The sequence below is a fragment of the Chiloscyllium plagiosum genome, unplaced genomic scaffold (assembly GCF_037043375.1).
Source record: "Chiloscyllium plagiosum isolate Xiang-an unplaced genomic scaffold, Cpla_swu_hap1 HiC_scaffold_14, whole genome shotgun sequence".
Lineage (NCBI taxonomy): Eukaryota > Metazoa > Chordata > Chondrichthyes > Orectolobiformes > Hemiscylliidae > Chiloscyllium > Chiloscyllium plagiosum.
This window is the reverse complement of record NW_028270152.1, coordinates 39,754,075-39,777,043: the sequence shown is the minus strand read 5'-3', so window position 1 is coordinate 39,777,043 and position 22,969 is coordinate 39,754,075. Positions and strand designations below refer to the sequence as shown.

Below are 22,969 nucleotides of genomic sequence, written 5' to 3'. Positions count from 1 at the left end.
ATGTAAATGTAAACTGAAAATGCTGGAAAATCTCAACATGTTGAATTCTCAACGTGAAATTGTTGAATTCTCTCAATGGTTCCTGAAAGCTATAAGGTGTCTACTCCAAAGATTAAGTGCTGTTCATTAAACCTCAATTGTACTTCACTAGAGTTGTATTAGAAGCTGAGAATATACTGATGAAAAGCAGGAGTTGAATATAAAATTAAAATGACAGGTTATTTTAAGCGCAAGGTCACACTTTGCAAACTGAATGGAATGACATAGGTTGTATTTAGTCTTGTGAATTTGTATCAGAACCCATCGTGAGTAGTAGGAAACACAAGCAAACTGTTGCTTCACTTAATAGTCAAGGTCAAAAATCATACAATGTCAGGTTATAGTCCATTGGGAGCAGTGCTCAGAAAGCTAGCATTTTTTAATATATCTGTTGGACTATAACCTGATGTGTGATTTTTGACCTTGTTCAATCCAGTCTAACACCGGCACCTCCACATCATGGTATGTTTGGACAATGAATAGGGAGAGGCCAAAAAGGATGGATGTTATATCCTGTGTTCAGTTTTTCCAGCTATCCTGTGTTCTCATGGGTAGGCATCATGCAGGATGAGTAATTGTCATGAATTTTAGGAACGGTCCTGTATTTAGGGTGCCTTCTCTATCTCCATGATTGATTGAGGCCACAACACACTCTTGTATTTGCGATGTTCAAATTGCGCACGTGTGTAATATATATTTCCACATGCACTTTGGAGTCTTCACCAACCTTTTCTTCAGACAGCACAGGTTTGTCCCCATTCCAGAAGTCCCTTTGTGATTCTTGCCTAGAGATTGGTCACCCTGGTGAGGTGGGGATCTGAGTAGTTGTATGGAGGATTGGACCAGGATATTACAGAAGGGAATGTTGTTGAAGGGAAGGGTAAAAGATGTGTATTTTGGAGGTATCATGCTCAAGGGAGTTCAATGGCACATTTAATTATCTGTTGCATAAATAGATTTGTGGGATGGAAGGCAAGGACAAGGGGAACCCTGTTGTAGTTTTGGTAGGTCAAGTAGTCCTCATTTTTACATCCAATCTTAGTAAGGTCACATTTCGAATTTTTGGTTTAGCATATTGCCAGCTCATTGAGATTAGATGAAAAAATGTTCAATTTGTTTTCCAGTTGTTCAAATTAACTGTTCAAATCTGATCTCCAACTATCAAACAAACTCCAGGTTTGGGCTGATGAGTATGATGCAAAATTCACACCATACAAGTGCCAGTTGATGGCCATCTCTAACAATCCGGACGCTTCTTAACATTCAGTGGCATTATCATTGCTGAATCCCCAACTGTCAACATCCTGGGTTACCAGACACTGAACAAAACCAGCAAATAAATACTGAGTCTGCACAAGCAGATCTGAGGCTTGGAATTCTATGACAAGTAACTCCTCTCCTGACTGCCTCAAAGCTTGTCCACTATTTTCAAGGCACAAGAAGGGAATGTAATGGAATACTCTTCATTTGCTTCAATGAGTGCAGCTACACTGACACTCAGGAAGCATGACAGCACCCAAGACAAAGTTGCTTGCTTGACTGACACCGCATCTAAAAAATTTAACATTAACTCCCTCCACTGCAAATGCTCAGTGACACCATTTACAAGATTACTGCAGCACCTCACCAAGGCTCCTTAGACAGCACCCTCAAAATTCATGCCTTTACCACCGAGAAGGACAAGGGCAACAGATATGTGAGAATGCAACCATCTGTAAATACTACTACAAGCCACATGCCATTTTGACTTTGAAATATATCAGCATTCCCACACTGTCATTTGGACAAATCCTTGAATTCCCAACTGCGTGTATCTATACTTCATAATTTACTGCTCTAATGAACTCAAGAAACCAGAGAGTATCCAAAACTAAGCAGTTTGCTTGATTGCCATCCCATCTAACAGTTTAGGAAGGAGCTCACCACCTGCTCCAAAGCAATTCGAGATGAGCAATAATGCTATCCCAGCCGGCGATACCAATACCCCATGAATTAATATTTTTAAAAAAGAATAAAGTAACCCACCCAAATTAAAAAACTTAATTCCTGAATGCTTGGTAATATACAAGACAGAAATTCAAAGGGTTCACTTCTTACACCTGTCCATGGCAAATCTAAGAGAGATTGGTGATATTAAATCAGACAAAATGATTGATTTTGCGTATTGGTTAAAATAGATTTGATATTTGAGGACAAAAATATGCTTTTTCAGAATTTTCTCAATGATACAAGCAGAGAAGTATGCCACCATCTAATAGCTGATTTACCTGAATACTACTGCATATTTAACCGTTCTAAAATGTTTGATTTACTGTACATTTCTAGATACAAGTTTAAAAGTCTATATTTTGTAAGTAACAATTAGCATTAAATTTATCATTGCATTGTTAAATTTCTTTATTCCTCTAACTGGATGTTTCTATCTTAATAAAGTTTAATTCTAAATTCATCAGTAGATTGATTATTTATTTCAGGAAAGCTTTGCCCACAAAAAATGTATAAATCATAGAAACTGAACACCAATCCTGGTATAGTGTTGATTGTGGCTGAAAAAAGCAGTTATAAATTATACTTGTTTCAGATCATCCTTTGAGAGGGAACCTAGAGTGTAAGAAATCTAATTAGTTTGACTGTGCTATTAATATGTATTTCTAGTGCTCAGTGTTTGAGTATTATTAATTCCAGCAAGGTTAGTAGGACATACAATCAGGTTTTACTTGATATAGCTGAGTCAAGTAGGGAACAGCAGGAATTGTTGCATGGGAACATGCAAAAGGTGAAATGGCTACAGTCATAGATGACAATGGTGCTGTGAAGAGAAGGGATACTCAAAAGGCTTAATCCAAGCTCTCCAGTATTGTAGGGACAAAGCATAGGTAACTCAATTCGTGGGTCATGGAATTCTAAATCCAAAGGTTTTGGGTTTACATTGGGTAATAAATGTTTTCTTATACTCCATTTGTATACTTGGTTAAAGTACCAAATTTTGATTTTCTTTCTATCTTTTGTATCTGGTAAAATAGACTTCGTACTGTGATCATTTAATAGAATTATCTGTATTTTAGGAATTGATTTTCTGTTGAAATACCGCCCCTTATTTCTCATTCTTGTGTCACAAATAAAATCTGTATCCAAGGGTAATTTATTTCGTGGGAGATAAATGAAACAGCTTGAATTTAAAGCCTACTGTTGATAAAATTCCTCCTAATAATGTTTTTGTAGCATAAGATGGTTTCTTTTTACCTTATGCTTCACATGAGTTTTCACTTTTGAGGCATGTACTGAACTGTTCCAGAATGTGATACTGTTGGGACACACATTCAATTTTGTTTTGGGGGCGGCACGGTGGCTCAGTGGTTAGCACTGCTGCCTCACAGCACCAGGGATCCAGGTTCAATTCCCACCTCGGGCAACTGGCTGTGTGGAGTTTGCACATTCTCCCCGTGTCTGTGTGGGTTTCCTCTGGTGCTCTAGTTTCCTCCCACAGTCCAAAAATGTACAGGTCAGGTGAATTAGCCATTCTAAATTGCCCATAGTATTAGGTGCATTAGTTAGAGGGAAATGGGTCTGGGTGGGTTACTCTTCAGAGGGTCGGTGTGGACTTGTTGGGCCGAAGGGCCTGTTTCAACACTGTAGATAAACTAATCTAATCTAATCTTTATTCTGTGAGTTCTCAGGAAAAAACGTCTGGACAATTTTTCATTCATAATTTCTTGTGGTGATTTCAGAGTATGATAACATGAGGAGCATCCTAGTGTGAATTCTTATTTACAACATTTTAAAATGTAAATTTTAGAAAGTCACAATTATATTTGCTAGAAATGGAAATAACACAGATGCTGGACGTCTAAAGAGAAACACAGAAAATAGTACAGTCAACAGATCAGGCAGCATCCTGATCATTAATGTACATGAGGATTACTGTATGTTTTAAATTTGAGCACAGTGCATCCATGGAACTTCATTTCTTTCATGCATTTTCATTTATAGATTACTAGGTAAAATGGTGAAAGGAAACGTAATGGTTAACCATTGCATTTGGAAAGGCAGGAATGATTAGGGATAGTCAGCATGGCTGAGTGCATGGGAAATTGTCTTTCAAGCTTGATTTGAGTTTTTTGAAGAGGTGGCCAAGAAGATAGATGAAGGTAGAATGGTAGACATTGTCTGTTTGGACTTTAGCAAGGCCTTTGACAAGTTTCTGCATGGCAGACTCGTTAGTAAGGGGAGATCGCATGGGGTCCAGGGAGAGCTAGCGAGTTGGAAACAACATTGGCTGATAGTGAGAGAGAGAGAATGGTGGTAGAGGGTCATTGTTCAGACTGGAGGCCTGTGACCAGCAGTATGCTGCAAGGATTGGTGCTGGATTCACTGTTATACTTTAAATAAACAATTTGGAAGAGACTATAGGAAGCATGATAAATAAGTTTGCAGATGACACCAAGATTGGTGAGATAGTGGACAGTGAAGAAGGTAATGTAAAAGTACAACTGGATCTTAATAAACGAGGCTGTTGGGCTGAGGAATGACAGATAATAAATTCTGATAAATACGAGATGTTACATTTTGGTAAGACAAACCAGGCTGTGAATTGCACAGTTAATGGTGGGGTCTTGGGGAGTATTATCGAACAGGGGACCGAAAGGTGCAGATTCATAGTTCCTTGAAGTGGCATCACAGGTAGACAGGGTGGTGAACAAGGTGTTTGGTACACTTACCATCATTAGACAGAGCTTGAGTACAGGAATTGGGACATAATGTTACAGCTGTACAAAATGTTGATAAGGCCATATTTGGAGTACTGCGTACAGTTCTGGTTGCCCTACTATAAAAAAGATGTCATTAAACTGGAAAGAGTGCAAAAATGATTTACAAGCATGTTGCAAAGACTGGAAGACTTGAATTAAAAGGAGAGGCTGGATAGACTGGGATTTTTTTTTTCCCTGGAGGATAGGAGGCTCAGGAATGACCTTTTATTAAGGTTTGTAAAATCATGAGGGGAATGGATGGAGTGAATAGTCAAGGTCTTTTTCCCCAGTGTAGAGGAGTCCAAACGTAAAGGGCATGGGTTAAAGATGAGAGGAGTAAGATATAAAAGGAACCTGAGGGCAACCTTCCACGCAGAAGATTATGCTTGTATGGAATGAGCTGCCAGAGGAAGTGGTGGAGACTGGTACAATTACAATACTTAAAATAACATTTGGAGAGGTACGTGGATCAGAAGGATTTAGCGGGATATGGGCCAAATGCAGGCAAGTGGGACTAGTTTGGGAAACCTGGTCGACATATATGAGTTGGGCTGAAGGGCCTGTTGATATTATATTAAGCAATCAATAACTATGTGAAATCCAGCTCATAAAGTCATATAAATGTACAACTTGGAAACAGACAATTCGGTCCAACCCGTCGATGCTGAACAGATATCCCAACCCAATCTAGTCCCATCTGCCAGCACCTGGCCCATATCCCTTCAAACCCTTCCTATTCATATACCCATCCAAATGCCTTTTAAATGTTGCAATTGTATCAGCCTCCACCACTTCCTCTGGCAGCTCATTCCATATACGTACCACACTCTGCATGAAAATGTTTCCCCTTAGGCTCTTTTATATCTTGCCCCTCTCACCTTAAATCTATGCCCTCTAGTTCTGGAGTCCTCCACACCTGGGAAAAGACTTTGTCTACTTACCCTATCCATGCCCCTCATGATTTTGTAAACCTTTGAGGTCATCCCTCAGCCTCCGACCTTCCAGGGAAAACAGCCCAAGCCTGTTCAGCCTCTCCCTATAGCTCAAATCCTCCAACCCTGGCACTATCCTTGTAAATCCTTTCTGAACCCTTTCAAGTTTCACAACATCTTTCCGATACGAAGGAGACCAGAATTGCATGCAATATTCCAACAGTGGCCTAATCAATGTCCTGCACAATTGCAACATGACCTCCCAACTCCTGTACTCAATACTCTGACCAATAAAGGAAAGCATACCAAACGCCACCTTCGCTATCCTACCTACTGCGACTCCAATTTCAAGAAGCTATGAACATGCAGTCCAACATCTTTGTACAGCAACACTCCCTAGGGTCTCAGCATCAAGTATATAAGTCCTGCTAAGATTTGCTTTCCCAAAATGCAGCACCTTTCATTTATCTGAATTAAACTCCATCTGTCACTTCTCAGCCCAATGGCCCATCTGGTCAAGATCCTGTTGTAATCTGAGGTAACCTTCTTCACTGTCCACTACACTTCCAATTTTGGTGTCATCTGCAACTTACTAACTATACCTCTTATGCTCACATTCAAATCATTTATGTAAATGTTGAAAAGTAGAGGGCCCAGCATCAATCCTTGTGCACTCCATTGGTCACAGGCCTCCAGTCTGAAAGAAAACCCTCCACCAGCACCACCCTCTGTCTTCTACCTTTTGAGCCAGTTCTGTATCAAAATGGCTAGTTCTCCCTGTATTCCATGAGATCTAACCTTGCTAATCGGTCTCCCATGGGGAACCTTGTCGAACGCCTTACTGAAGTCCATATAGATCACATCTACTGCTCTGCCCCCATCAGTCCTCTTTGTTACTTCTTCAAAAAACTCAATCAAGTTTGTGGGACATGTTGACTATCCCTAATCAGTCCTTACCTTTCCAAATACATGTACATCCTGTCCCTCAGGATTCCCTCCAACAACCTGCCCACCACCGACGTCAGGCTCACTGGTCTATAGTTCCCTGGCTTGTCCTCACCACCTTTCCTAAACCGTGGCACCATGTTAGCCAACCTCCAGTCTTCTGGTACCTCACCTATGACTATCGATGATACAAATGTTTCAGTAAGAGAACCAGCAATCACTTCCCTAGCTTCCCATAGAGTTCTAGGGGATTTATCCACTTTTATGCATTTCAAGACCTCCAGCACTTCTTCCTCTGTACTATGGACATTTTTCAAGATGTCACTATCAATTTCTCTACATTTTATACCTTCCATGTCCATTTGCACAGTAAATACTGATGCAAAATACTCATTTAGTATCTCCCCCATTTTCTGCAGCTCTGCACAAAGGCCACTTTGCTGATGTGTGAAGGGCTCTATTCTCTCCCTAATTACCCTTTTGTCCTTAATGTATTTGTAAAAACCCTTTGGATTCTCCTTAACTCTATTTGCCAAAGCTAGCTATTTCATGTCCCCTTTTTGCTGCCCTGACTTCCCTCTTAAGTATACTCCTCCTGCCTTTATACTCTTCTAAGGATTCACTCGATCTCTCCTGTCTATACCTTACATATGCTTCCTTCTTTTCATTAACCAAATCCTCAATTTCTTTAGTCATCCAGCATTTACTATACCTACCAGCCTTCCCTTTCACCCTAACAGGAATATACTTTCTCTGGACTCTTGTTATCTCATTTCTGAAGGCTTCTCATTTTCCAGCCGACCCTTTACCTGCAAACATTTGCCCCCAATCAGCTTTTGAAAGTTCTTGCCTAATACCGTCAAAATTAGCCTTCCTCCAATTTTAGAACTTCAACTTTTAGATCTGGTCTATCCTTTTCCATCACTATTTTAAATCTAATAGAATTATGGTCGCTGGCCCCAAAGTGCTCCCCCAGTGACACCTCAGTCACCTGCCCTGCCTTATTTCCCAAGAGTAGGTCAAGTTTTGCACCTTCTCTAGTAGGTACATCCACATACTGAATCAGAAAATGTTCTTGTACACACTTCACAAATTCCTCTTCATCTAACCCTTAACACTATAGCAGTCCCAGTCTATGTTTGGAACCACTCCCCCTCCTCTCTTGCCTCCCTTTCTGTTCTTCTTGTAGCATTTGTATCCTGGAACATTAAGCTGCTGGTCCTGTCCATCTCTAATCCATGTTTCTGTAATAGCTATGATATTGCAGTCCCATGTTCCTAACCATGCCCTGAGTCCAACTGCCTTCTCTGTTAAGCCTCTTGCGTTGTAATAAATGCAGTTTAATTTATCAGTCCTAACTTGTTCTCTGCTTTGTCCCTGCCTGTCCTGAGTGAATTGCTTTTGCTCTCAACTGTACTAGTCTCAGATTGATCTCTTTCCTCAGTATCTCCCTGGGTTCCACCACCCCCGCCCCACCCCCACCTTACTATTTTAAATCCTCCCGAGCAGCTCTAGCAAATCTCCTTGCCAGTATATTAGTCCCCTTCCAATTTAGGTGCAATCCGTCCTTCTTGTACAGGTCACTTTTACCCCAAAAGAGGTTCCAATGATCCAAAAATGTGAATCCTTCTCCCATATACCAGCTCCTCAGCCATGCATTCATCTGGTCAATCCTCCTATTCCTGTCCTCACGAGCTCGTAGCACTGGGAGTAATCCAGATATTACTACTCTCGAGGACCTCCTTTTTTTAAATTCCTGCCTAACACTCTGTAATCTCCCTTCAGAATCTCAACCTTTTCCCTTCCTATGTCATTGGTTCCAATGTGGACAATGACCTCTTGCTGGCCCCTCTCCCCCGTGAGAACATTCTGCACCCTCTCTGAGACATCCTTGATCCGGGCCCAGAGAATCAACACACCATTCTGATTCTTTGCTGCTGGCGACAGAAATGTCTGTTTGTACTTCAGACTAGAGTCCCCTAACACAATTGATCTCTTGGAACCTGACGTACCCCTCATTGCATTAGAGCCAGTCTTGATACCAGAAACTTGGCTGTTCATGCTACGTTCCCCTGAGAGTCCATCACCCCCTACATTTTCCAAAACAGCATACTTGTTTCCTGGAATCAACCCATCTATGTGACTGTACCTGTGAGTTTTCTCCCTTCCTATAACTGCCATCCATCACATCTCCTTGCTCTTGTAAATTCCTCATTCCCTCTATCTGTCTCTCCAACTGATCCATTCAATCTGATAGGATTCACAACCAACGGCACTTATTGCAGATATAATCCTCAATAATCTGTAAACTCTCCCTAAACTCCCGCATCCGACAAGAAGAGCATATCACTTTACAGAAGGCCATTTTTGCTCCTCCACAATCTATAGACTTAGAAAATAGCACTCCTCTACAAAACGTAGAGGTTAAATTAATACTTATGGCTTATATTTTAAGTTCAATCAACAGATATATCTTAATAAAACATATAATCAAGAAAGAACCCACTCCACTCACTACTGCAGATTTACTGTAAGGCCATGCCTAAATATTCATTTCTGTTTCTGTGCTGTGACCTCTCCCAAACAGGTTCCTCCAAGATTAGTTGTGAACTTCACTGTTTGTTATTTTTCCCAGACGCACTCTAATGTCCAGCGATACATGAATCAAACTGCAAAGGCAGTAACTGTGCAGGTTCACTGTTGTGTCAGTTTCTTTCTCTCTCTCACTGTCCTGCACTGACCTCCCCATATGCTTCCTTTGTCTGTTCCTCTCTTTTTGTACATTTTTTTAAAAAAAAGCTTTTATATTGCATTTGTGATGCAAGATTTGAGGGACAGATCTCTATCAACTGACTTCAGGTGAAGTCGAAAGTTGATCTCAGTTACTATTGGTTGCACAGTCCATGTTTTATGAGTTTAACAATTCTAGCATGAATCTGGCACAATAGAAAAGCATATTGCAATGCTAATAACAAACTATGATCATCGCAAGGCAATGAAAATAACGCTCGACTGAAACTCTTGATTAACCTAGAAATTTAGTGAATTTATCATGTGGTATAGTCCTATTGGATGATTCAAGCTAAGCCCGAACAAGTATAATTTAACAGCAAATTAAAGATCGTTCAATTGTTTTTTTCTCCTTTTGGACAGATTAAAATGTAGAAGTGCAGTTCTGCTTCAACAAAATTAGTTACCTCAATCCCCTGCGGCAGAGGCTTGGGAATATGTCATATTGTATGTGTGGTCTTAGTAAGAATAGTGATGAAATTAGAGAATAGCTTCTTATGCATAGTGGCATGCAGGAACATATCTGACTTCTGGTTTGAAGAATTGTCATGTTGCCAAATACCAAAAATGGGAGTGAAATTGAGGACTACATTTCCTTCTGCAGTGCTAATGTAATGTAGTGCTGCTGGATGAAACCATTCATATTGTCAATCTCTGTTGTTGCTAGTGAAGTCAACTTTTTTCATATTTGGCATGTATGGAAGTTTCTCACGGTAAACTCATGCAGGCTGAGTCAAGTCAGAAAGTTACAAAACTAGTTTGGTGTTTGATTTCTAATATTGCAGAGAATTCTTCCGGTTTCTTTTATTAATAGTTTGTTAAGTATACGCGCTGTATTTTGTTTTATTTTAGCAATGCTTTCTCTTTTCAATGCCTTTACTTCCATTAAGGTTAGGTATAGTATATTAAGAGTGTCAAGTGAATGTTTTAAAGTTGCCTATATCACCATGTCTAATAACTATCTTATTGTTATACCAACAACCTATCCTGTTTTATTTCATTTAAATGTACCTTTGTTTGCAAAAAAAATGCTTAAGGACCCATTGCATTGTTTTGATAAAGCAGAAATCCAGTGTTTTGTTTTTTTCAAAGGTCACTTCTTGTTTACTCCATGGTTCAATCTATTTCACTTTCATACCCTCTAGTGGCTGGTTACAGAACAGCATAAGGCAAGTTGCTCAGCTGCGTATTTCCAGCATTTTGCTGGTTATATTTCAGATTTCCAGCATTCATAGTGTTTTTACTTTTTATAAAAGAATCAGCACATTTTGAGAAATCGGACTTCATCAAGCAAAGCATATAACATTTTGTTCAGTCTTTCATGTATGTATTACCTGGGCTTTATACAGTATTTGACCCTTCAATAACAAGCAACTTTTCCATCAAGTTTTTCTTTGTTTTCCAAGATATGGATTGTGGTTTGTCTTCTATAAGACTGTAAGATGTTGGAGCAAAAGTTAGGCTATTCAGCTCATCGAGTCTCCTCCACCATTCAATCATAACTGTTAAGTTTCACAACCCTCATTCTTCCGCTTTCTCCCTGCAACCCATGATCCTCTTGATACTCAAGAACCTACCTTTCTCAGTCTTAAATATACTCAATGACATGGCCTCCACAACCTTCTGTGGTATTGAATTCCATAGATTCAGCATTCTTCTTATCTCCATTCTAAAAGGTCTTCTCTTTACTCTAACACTATGCCCTCTGGTCCTTGTCCCTCGTATCAATGGAACTATCTTCCCAACATGTATTCTGCCCAGGCAATTCAGTATTCTGTTTGTTTCGGTTAGATTCCAACCCCCCGCCCCACTCCATCCTTCTAAACTCCATTGAGTATAAACCCAGAATCCCAAACGTTGCTCATATGTTAAGCTTTTCATTGCTGGGATCATTATCATGGATCTCCTCTGAACACACTCTAGGGTCAGTACATCCTTCGTGGGATACGGGGCCCAAAACTCTGCACAGCACTCCAAATGTGATTTGAGCCTTATCGAGCCTGCTGAAGAGTCCCCAGACTTGAAATGTTAACTCTGCTTCCTCCCCATAGATGTTGCCAGACTTGCTGAGTTTCTCTTGCAATTTCATTTTTTGTTTCAGATCTCCAGCATCCGCAGTTCTTTGTTTACTTTTATATGTAATTCTATTAAGTATTTTTTTCTCCCCTTTCTTACAGTCTCTGGTGCTGCTCAGTAAACTCCCCTATGTTAACTTTTTCCATTTCCTGCTGAAGTTGATTGCACCAGAGTATTTTGACAAGAGTGAGCCTTGTCTAGAAGCAGGTGAGTATCTTAAACTACTTTTATAATATAGCATGGGCTTTGGGAAATAAAAACAGTGAATGCTGTATAATCTTCGTAGATCTGGCAGAATATCTCTCTTAGAGTCATATTGTACTTAAAACTTTAACTCTTTTTTTCTGTCTATAGATGCTTCCAGACCCATTGAGTTTCTGTAGCATTTTACGTTTTTATTTCAGATTTCCAGCATCCACAGTAGTTTACTTTTATATTATGGGTTTTGGGAGAGTGGATTCACTGAGTCATATTACTGCATTTACTTTGTCCATCTGCAGCCAACCTCTCTTAAGTTACCTACATTGTGTATTTGTTTCACACTTTGTTTTAGACATTTCAATTTAAGGTGAAAGGGAGTAGTAAGGGGGGGTCATGTGACACAATCCTGCTTGACAACAATCCTAAGTGGCATGGTAACTATGGAGACAGTGAGGCCCAGATTGTTTTACCACAAAGATATCAGATATTTGCACCAATAAACAATAACAGGATATCTCTGACTTTGGATGAACGGCTAGACTCCAGGTTTCACAGTTGTGTTTTAGTAATGTCATTCCTAAAACTCTTACACAGTCTGTGCATTTCCAAGATAGAACAGAGTCATAGAGCTGTACAGCACAGAAACAGATCCTTCGGTGCACCTCATCCATGAAGACCAGATATCCTAAATCAATCTAGTTGTCCTTGTCAGCATTGGGTCCATATCCTTCCAAACCCTTCCTGTTCATATACCCATCCAGATGCCTTTTAAATGTTGTAATTGTACCAGCCTCCATCACTTCCTCTAGCAGTTCATTTCACACTCACCACCTTTTGTGAAAAAGTTGCTTTTTAGGTCTCTTTTAAATCTTTCCCTGCTCACCTTAAACCTATGCCCTCTAGTTTTGGACTTCCATACCTGGTGAAAAAGTCTTAACTACTCACCCTATGCATGCCCGTCATGATATTATAAACATCTATAAGGTCAACTCTCAGCCTCTGATGCTCCAGGGAAAATAGCCCCAATCTATTTAGTCTCTCCCTGTAGCTCAAACACTCCAATCCTGGCAATAGTCTTGTAAATTGCGTGCAGTTCTGGTCACCGCATTACCAGAAGGATGTGAATGTCTTGGAGAGGGTACAGAAAAGGTTTACCAGGATGTTGTATGGTTTTTTTTCTCTGGAAAGCAGGAGGTTCAGAGGTGACCTGATAGAAATTTATAATAATTATGAATGGTATGGATAGAGTGGAATGTATGAGGCTTTTTCCCAGGGTGGACGGGTCAATTACGAGGGGATACAGGTTCAAGATGCGGGGGTGGAGGGGTGCGATTGGGAAGTTTAAAAGAGATGTGTGAGGCAGGTTTTTGACACAAACAGTGCCAGAGGAGGTGGTGGAAGTAGACAATGGCACCATTTGAGAAGCAGCTAGACAAATAAAAGAATAGGAAGGGAATAAAGGGATATGGATCCTGTAAATGAAGACAATTTTAATATGGAAGGGCAAAATATGACAGTGCAGGCTTGGAGGGCCTGTTCCTGTCTGATTTGTTCTTTGTTTTTAAATCTTTTCTGAACCCTTTCAAGTTTAAGAACGTTTTTCCAATAGCAGGGAGTCCAGAATTGCCTGCAATATTCCAAAAGTGGCCTAACCAATATCCTGTATAGCTGCAATATGATTTCCCAACTGCTATACTCAATGCACTGACCAATAAAGGCAAGTGTACCAAATGCTTTCTTCACCAACTGCGACTCCATTTTCAAGGAACTGTGATCTTTTTGTTTGCCGCAAGCCCCAGGACGTTACCATTTAGGTGTATAAGTCCTGTGCTGATTTTCCCTACCAAAATGCAGCAACTCAGATTTATCTAAACTAAATTCTATTTGCTCCTCCTTGGCCCATCTGATCAACGTCCCATTGTACTCTGAGGCAACCTTCTTTGCGGTCCACTACACCACCAATTTTGTGTCATCTGAAAACTTACTAACCATACCTCCTACATTACCATCCAAATCATTTATATAAATGACAAAAAGAATAGAATTGGGTGACTATTACCGAATCAGCAAGGCCCATGTGATTCACATGGCCATGGAAATGGGCAAAGAAGTACCATCCTATGGAATTTGTATTAAATTATCCATGAACTTTACAGACAGGACAGAGAGACAACGCAAAGAGATAGAGGCAGACAGTATTTATTGTTCTCCACTTTGAATGTGGGTGGGAGCTTGTGCTCAAATTGAAGAACCACATTTGTGAGGATTTAAATAAGGCCAGAATATTTGCCTGCAGATGGCTAAAGAGAGTGGTCCCCAGGATAAATCTTACCCTTGAAATCACTTCAAGGAACAGAAGTTATCTTGTTAAATGAAAAAGGACACAAGCAATCTTGAGTGGTACCTGGACAATGAAGTATGCACCGAGGTGTCAGAGTGAAGTATAACCATGGAAGGAAACTTTTTGGTTATTTCTAAAGTTGTGAAATGTTTCTGTAGTCTTTAAAAGTATAAGTTACCTACTGAATATGATTAGTCAGTATTGTTTTTATTTTGTTTATTGCAGTAAATGTCTTCAGACTCAGATTTTAAATGTAATCAGTATCTATGGGATTCATAATATAAGGGAAACTCATCAAGAAAATATCTTTTGGTATTTAAGTCAAAATAGAGCAATAATGTTGCAGCAAAGATAATGGAAAAGTTCCTTGGGATGATTTTGACTTCATTGGCAAAAACTTGCCTCTTTACTACAATATAACAACCCAAAATATTTTACTGGAGCATTATCAAACAAAATTCAGTACTGAAGTACGTAAGACAATATTAGGACAGGGTGAGTAAAGTTTTGGTTAAAGACTGAGGTTTTAAGGAATATCCTACAAGAGGAGAGAAAGCTAGAGTGTTAGGGATTTGACAGCAGTAATTCCAGAGCTTAAGGCCTGAGCAGTTGAAAGTATGGCTGCTAGTTACTAAAATTTGTTACTGTGATTGTTTGTGTATTATTAGGACCAGTAAAACTAGTGGACGTTTAGATGTTCCTTGCAGTTTGTCTAAAAGTAAATCAGTCAAATTTGCATTGCTAATCCTCGGAAACATATGCTGTGAGAACCAATGACCAGACGGCAACATAAAAAAAGAATCTAAATCTCTTCATTATATCCTCTGCTAATCATCTCTCTCTTCTCTATAACCAGCCTCTCTGAGATGCAGAATAGTGAGCAGTCTGATTAACTTTCCTTCAACTATGTAAGGAAGCATTTAATCAATAGTAATCACTTAAACAAATATCTAAGATCAGAAGGTTTCATTGTATATTGTCATATGGCTGCATGGTATGCTGATACATCCAAGTCTCACTCCTCTGGACTGCTGCAGGGTTTCCCAGTTTGGTTCAACTAGCCAATTATGATTGATTGCAGCACTGTATTTGACAACTGGTTTGGCTGAAACATTCTATTTTTACAACTAGTACTTAAGCATAAAAACGAATATATCGGAATCTGTTCTAATACATAAGTAGATTAATTTGTATTGAGATATTAGTGGTCATATGTAATTCTTGACAGAAATTTTTTTCTTTTTATTCAAATAATCAATCAGATCTTAATTTTTTTCCCCAGCCTGTAATGATATAGATTGTTGGCCTGCACCAATCCCTGGCAAGGCACTAAATCTTCCCACAATGGGGATCATTATAAAGGTACAATTTTTAAAGTCATTGTAGTGAAATGAGTTGCACAAATGTTAAATATAATTTCACCATGTAAATACCTTCCCATCAGAGCCCATATAAATATCATAGCAAAGTATAATTAAATAGATGAATTTTAATATTTAACTTACAATCCAGAAAAAAAATTACTGACTTTAAGGGAGCAAACTTGATGTCAGTATATAGCGACTGTAATTAACACATCAGCTGTGAATATTGTAATTTCATTTCTTTATAGTATTTGGACCAGTAATTTCTTCTGATTGTTCCATTTCATTATTTTGTCAAGGCTCACAATTCAGACAAAAATGGGGGAGGGAAAAAAGACAAGGGTTATCAAAGTTGATCTAATTTGTTTTAAAAGTTTGACTTTTGACACAAATGAGTACATGCTTACTGACACCTTCAGTTAAATACAGTACTGAACATCTGGTTTCTGTCACAGATTGTTGTCATGAACTAGAAAATTAATGTAGCAATATTTATTTTTAAAAGTTACCCAAGTCATCAAAAAGATACTTCAAATATAGGCAAGTTGAACACAGAATCAAAAAATACTAATCTTTTCAAAAAGGGTTTAGGAAGGTGTCACAAAATGTGTTTTTGATTGGTGTCATGTAGTTTTGAGGAGTAGAATGTCTTGCATTGTTGTAACAGCATGGCAATGGTAGTACTCTGTTTTGTTATCAGTGGAGTCTGCACATTCCTGGACACAATGGGAATTTAGCATGGACAACCTACGCATCTTTGGACTTTGCAAGGAAAGCGAACCAATTGGAGAAAACCCACAAAGATGCAGGGAGAATGTGTGCAAACTTACAGGCAGTTGCCTAGGGCTGAAATTGAATCCAGGTCTTAGGCGCTGAGGTAACAGTACTAACCACTGTGCCACCCCAAACTCAAATGTTTCACAATGAGTATCATGAGACTATAACAGAAGCCCGTATACCATTCTTATTCCTTCGCAATTCAGTATAAAACATAAAGCACAATAGTGGCCGACACAAGATTTTGCTTAGGCTTCATTTAGATTTGTGTGTCCCATCTTTTGAACTCCTGGTGGGTGATATAGATGCCTTGAAAAGATTTGGTGCTGAATTGCTAATTTCAAAATCTTGTTGGATGTATAACATATAACGTATAACAGCTCTAAATAGAGCAAACAATGATTATTTTACAATTGTGCACATGGGGATCCGTCTCTCCAAAAACCCAATGACAACTTAAAATACCTTTTCTTCATTTGTATTTTTTAGACTTTCCTTTTGTGATATTCTCCTTCTCACCTGTTTTCATATATTCACATGATCTAATATAAACATGCCCTCCTTTTTGTTGTATATATCAGTTCCTTTTAATCTTCCAACCAACTCAAGAATGCATCTTATAATTGTTTGGATTTCCTTCTTTGTGTCTGTGCCTTTCCCTAATCTGTCTTCTCCTAATGGTATCTTAGTTTCAGCAGCTTTCAATTTTAAAGTAAAAAAACTGGTCTTATTGGATTCTTTTTGAGAACTTTGAGGTGAATAGAGAGAGGTAGACTTCCAAGAATTCTCTCCACCAGTTGAATAAACCTAGAATCTGTATTGAAGCTTTGTCCTTGCTGATTCCAGCAGATTACATGGCTCCTCATGAGTGAACAGAATAGGTGTGGGGTTGAAAGGTCATGACTCTGATATGACGATATGAAGCAGGCTAGATGGAGCAGATTCTTTCCTCCCTATTGCTCTTTTTGATTTAAGTTTACATGTCAAACATGTTTACAGTGAAATTTGTCTTTCACTAAATGTAAAGTAAATTATGTCGTTCTTGGGTTAATAATGCATTCATCAAACATTTTGTCTTTTATTCCTGATTAATAACAGGTTAGAATTCCTACTTTGCAAGATAAACCTGGTGCAACCCAGATAATACAGTCTGAAGATGAGGTAAATATTACAGGATATTTGCTCATTATACCAGAGGTTAAACCTGATTTTTGTCATAGACATAAATTATGCTAGTTTGAAGTTTTGAAGTCAGTGACATGGCACTTTGATAGAGAAAAATGGCCTGATTAATGCCCTCCTTACAATTATATTAAGAGTTTCATATTTGGTGAAATTAGTATATTTCTATTGTATTGTGTTGTGATTTTGCTTTAGGAGGTAGAAAACTCTCGCCAGTTCTTGCAACCCACCTACTTCCTGGTTATATTGGAAGTAGTTTCATATCCTATTTCTCCTGCCACCCTTTAAAAATGACAGCAAATAAAATATGCATATGAATGTTGCATGCTTATTCATTTTTTATTTTCATTATCTGGAGTTGATAACCATAAAAAGTAAAAAGAAGCATACCTAAGGTCTAGGAGGATGGGAATTGATGAAGCCCTTGAAGTGGGCGGCACGGTGGCATTGTGGGCGGCACGGTGGTACAGTGGTTAGCACTGCTGCCTCACAGCGCCAGAGACCCAGGTTCAATTCCCGCCTCAGGCGACTGACTCTGTGGAGTTTGCACGTTCTCCCCGTGTCTCCCTGAGTTTCTTCCGGGTGCTCCGGTTTCCTCCCACAGTCCAAAGATGTGCAGGTCAGGTGAATTGGCCATGCTAAAATTGCCCATAGTGTTAGGTAAGGGGTAAATGTAGGGGTATGGGTGGGTGGCGCTTCGGCGGGACGGTGTGGACTTGTTGGGCCGAAGGGCCTGTTTTCACACTGTAAGTAATCTAATCTAATCTAAAAAGTATATAAGGAAAGTAGAAAAGAACTGAAACAAGGAATTAGAAGGGTGAAAAGGTGTCATGAAAAGTCATTAGTAAACAGGATTAAGGAGAATCCCAAGGCTTTTTATACATATACAAAAAGCAAGAGGATAACCAGGCATAGGGTTGGCCCACTCAAAGACAAAGGAGGGGATCTATGTGAAGCCAGAAGAGGTAGGTGAGGTCTTAAATGAATACTTTGTGTCAGTATTTGCCAAAAGAGAAGGAATTGGATGATCTCAGGAAAGGGAGTGTCGAATTTCTAAGTCAAGTTGCTACTAAAAAGGAAGAGGTGTTGTTCATCTGAAAAAGTATTAAGATAGATAAGTCCCTGGGTCCTGATGGGATGTATCCCAGAATATTGAGGGAGACAAGAGAGCAAATTGGAGCATTTAATGACATCTTTGGGACCTCACCTGTGGCTAAAGAGGATACAGAAGACTGGAGAATAGCCAATGTTGTACCATTAGGAGAAAATGAGGACTGCAGATGCTGGAGATCAATCAAAAAGTGTGGTGCTGGAAAATCACAGCCGGTCAGACAGCATCCAAAGAGCAGGAGAGTCAACATTTCGACCATAAGATTCTTCATCAAGAATGTTGTACCATTGGTTAAGAAGGGTAGCAGAGATAATCCAGAAAATTACAAGTCTGTGAGCCTCCCTTTGCTGGTCGGGAAATTATTGAAAAATATTCTCAGGGACAAGATCTGTACGCATTTAGAAGCAGATGAACTTATTAGCGAAGGTTAGCATGGTTTTGAGTTGGGAAGTCATGCCTCACTAACTTGATCAATGTTTTTGAGGAGGTTGAAGATGATTGATGAGGGAAAAACAGTTGATGTTGTATTCATGGACTTCAGTCAACCCTTTGACAAAGTCCCTCATGGCAGACTGGTACAAAAGGTGAAGTCACATGGTAACGGGGTGAGCTGGCAAGATGGACACAAAACTATCTTAGTCATAGGAGACAGAGGGTAGCGGTGGAAGGATGCATTTTGGAATGGAGGGGTTTGACTAGTGGTGTTTCACAGGGATCAGTGTTGGGACCTCTGCTGTTTGTTGTCTACATAAATGATTTGGTGAAAAATGTAGCTGGTCTTATTAGTAAATTTGTGGACAATACAAAGATTGGTGGAATTGTGGACAGTGAGGAGGATTGTCAGAGGATACAGCAGGATATAGATCAGTTGGAGGCATGGACAGAAAAATGGAAGATGGAGTTTAATGCAGACAAATGTGAGGTGATGCATTTTGGAAGGTCAAGTACAGGTAGAAATTATACAGTAAATGGCAGAACCCTTAGGAGTATTGATATGCAGAGGGATCGGGTGTTCAGGTCCACAGATTACTGAAGGCAGCAGTGCAGGTAGATAAGGTAGTAAAAAAGGGCATATAACAATGTGCTGCCAGAGGAAGTGGTGGAAGCAGACACAATAGCAGCATTCAAGAAGCACCTGGTCGAATATATGAATAGGAAGGGAATAGAGGGATACAGATAGTTTAGTCTAGAAGGGAAAAATATGTTGGCATAGGCTTGGAGGGCCATAGGGCCTCTTCCTGTGGTGTATTGTTCTTTGTTCCAAGCACCATTAAAATCCTAACATTCGTAACTAATTTCACCGAATGGTTCTTCAGTAGGCATTGGTATCTTATACATCCAGAACAATTGTTTTGAAGAAATAATTTAGCAACAGGACTATTGTTAGTGCAGATTGGGTGCAGGTAGTCCCACTGCTTAATTGAAACTCAGGACAAAGTCTTAAGGGTTCTCCAATTTTTAGATAAAAATAAAGAGAAATTCTTCTGTCATTAATCTTTGTAGTTCTTCCCCAAAGACCAGTGGAGGCTGGGTCATTAAATATATTCAAAGCTTAAACAGACATATTTTATCAAAGGAGTCAAGGGTCATGACAGATAGGCAGGAAAGAGGGGTAAGGCTACAACTAGGGCTGACAACTGAAGTCAGGGGCCACATAAAATCAAAAGAAAAAGCATAAAATGTGGTAAAGCTTTGTGGGAAGCCAGGGGATTGAGAAGCCTTTTAAAAACCAGCAGAGGATATTAAAAAAATCAATAAAGTGAGAATAGATGAAATATGAAAATAAGCTAGCTAGTAATATAAAAGAAAATTGCAAAAGTTGTTTTAGAAATCCAAAAGGATAAGCGAGAAGCAAGAGTGGCCACTGGATCACTGGAAAATGAGGCTGGATAAGTAGTAATAGGGAACAAAGAAATGGAGCAAAGTTTTCACAGCATACTATAACTTCGAGAGTCAGTGTAATTGCCATTACAAAGGAGAAGGTGCTAAGGAAGCTAAAACATCTGACAGTGTGTATGTGACCCAGACCAGATGGACTATATCCAGAGTTCTGGAGGAGATAGCTGAAGAGATTTAGAGGCATTGGTGGTGATCTTTCGGAAATCACTAGTCACTGGGGTTTCAGACAATTGGAAAATAGCTAATATAACACCTTTTGTGCAAAAGGGAAAGAGGCAGAGACAGGAAACTATAAGTTGCTTTGCCTGACTTTGGTATGTTTTTAGAGTCTGTTCAGGATGAGATTGCAGATAACTTGGAAGTGCATTTTAGAACAGTACTGAATCAGCATGGCTTCATCAAGAAGAGATCATGCCTGACAAATTAGAATTCTTTGTAGAGGTAACAAGCAATTTTTTTTTTTCACAGACAAAGAGCCAGTGGACATGATCTATGTGAATTTCCAGAAAGTCTTTGACAAGATGCCACACAGGAGGCTGCTAAATGAGATAAAAGCCCATGGTGATAGGGACAAGGTACTAACATGGATAGAGGATTTGTTGACTGGCAGAAAGCAGAGAGTAGGGATAAAGGAGTCCTTTTCAGGATGACTGTCAATGACTAGTGGAGTTCCACAGGATTCACTGTTGGGATCACAACTATTCACAGATAGGGATGAGGAAGTGGGGAGGCTGCAGCAGGATAGGCTAGGAGAGTGGGCAAAAATGTGCCAGATGGAATACAATCTGGGCAAGTATGAGGTTGTGCACTTTGGTATGAAGAACAGAGGCATAGACTATTTTCTAAATGGGGAAAGGCTTTGTAAATCTGAAGCACATTGCAACTTGGAAGCCTAGTTCAGGATCCTCTTAAGGTTAATATGCCGATTCAGTTGACAATTAGGAATGCAATCATTTTGAGAGGGCTGGAACACAAGAGTAGGTATATACTACTGAGGAAGTATAAGGCTCTGGTCAGACTGCATTTGGAACATTTTCTACAGTTTTGAGCACTGTATCTAAGGAAGAGTTTACTGGCATGGAAGGGAGTCCAGAGAAAGTTTGCAAGAATGATCTCAGGGATGAAGGGCTTGTCAGATGAGGAGTGGATGACTACTCTGAGTCTGTGCTGGATGGAGTTTAGAAGGATGCAGCTGAATCTCATTAAAATTTACACAATACTGAGATCTGAAGAGAGTTGTTTTGGGGAAGATGTTTCCAGTAGTAGAAAAGATGGACATGAGAGTACAACCTCAGAGTGAAGAGATTGATTCTTTAGAACTGAGATAAGGAGGAATTTCTTCAACCAGAGGGTGCTTAATCTGAGGAACTCATTGCCCCAGAGGGCTGTGGAGGCCAAGTCATTGAGTGTATTAAGACAGAGATAGATAAGTTCTTAAGGGGATCAAGGGTTATAGGGAGAAGGCAGGAGAATGTGCTTGAGAAACATGTCAGCCATGCTCGAATAGTGGAGCAGACTTGATGGGTCAAATGGCTTAATTCTGCTCCTCTTTCTTATGATATTATAATCAGATTCATTCTTGTTGAATGACAGAAGACTCAGGGCAAATAGCTTACTGTGGCTGCCTTTTCTTATGCTGTGATAATATTCTTTATCTATAGCAATAAGCATAATACTTATCAATTTCAACTCCACTGATTCATTGCATTGCTTGCTGGACTCCCAATATTTTTCCCAAATGTGAGTCTTGAATGTGAATATTATCAAGTTATTCAACTTGGCAGAATATTTAAACTTGTTTGTTTTATTTAAAATTAAACCAGTGTTCCTCTGATTCCACATCAGCAATTTTCCAGCTGGAGGCACTGGATTGCATTTAGGAGTGGGAATCCTGGTTAGATTGTTTTTCCCTCCTAACTTAAAGCACTGAGACAAGTTGTAGTAATCTAACTGCTGTCCTCATTCAAATAATCAAACTGGCCATAGAACAGTAATCAAAATTGAGTTAAAAATTACACAGTACCAGGTTATAGTCCAACAGGTTTATTTGGAAGCACCAGCTTTCACAGTGCTGCTCCTTCATCAGGTGGTTGTGGAGTATAAGATCGTAAGACGCAGAAGTTTACAGTATGATGTAACTGAAATTATATATTCAAAAAGACCTAGCTTGTTTGTTAAGTCTCTCCTGCCTGTTGATTGTTGTAAATCTGAAAGGTGAGTGTTCCCTCCCAGTTGGAGAACACTTCAGCAGTCCGGGATATTCGACCTCAGACCTTCGGGTGACCATCCTCGAAGGCGTACTTCAGGACAGGCAACAATGCAAAGTGGCCGAGCAGAGGCTGATAGCCAAGTTTGGTACCCATGGGATGGCCTCAACCAGGACCTTGGGTTCATGTCACACTACAGGTGACCCCACTGCACCCCACACACACACACAGACCCGTACACTCAGGCCAACTCTCTCTCATACACAAGCGCTCTCTCATACGCTCACACATACACACCACACTCTCGCGCACCCTCTCACAGACTTATACCCTTTGACACTCACACACACACACACA

The 22,969-nt window shown here is 39.6% G+C and overlaps 1 protein-coding gene across 4 annotated transcripts in view; it reads left to right on the top strand.

Annotated features, from left to right (window-relative positions):
• Positions 1-22,969, top strand: part of dennd6a (DENN/MADD domain containing 6A) — a 128,764-nt gene that overhangs the window by 47,816 nt on the left and 57,979 nt on the right. For 3 of the 4 annotated variants that reach the window (XR_015759398.1, XM_043708166.2, XM_043708169.2), the window contains 3 exons: positions 11,632-11,737; positions 15,355-15,434; positions 17,312-17,374. Coding sequence is in view for 3 of the 4 variants with exons in the window: in XM_043708166.2 (XP_043564101.1) it covers positions 11,632-11,737; positions 15,355-15,434; positions 17,312-17,374 (249 nt within the window). In the remaining variant the exon portion in view is untranslated. The remainder of the gene's footprint in view (positions 1-11,631; positions 11,738-15,354; positions 15,435-17,311; positions 17,375-22,969) is intronic. The other variant, XM_087994345.1, reaches the window with a different exon arrangement.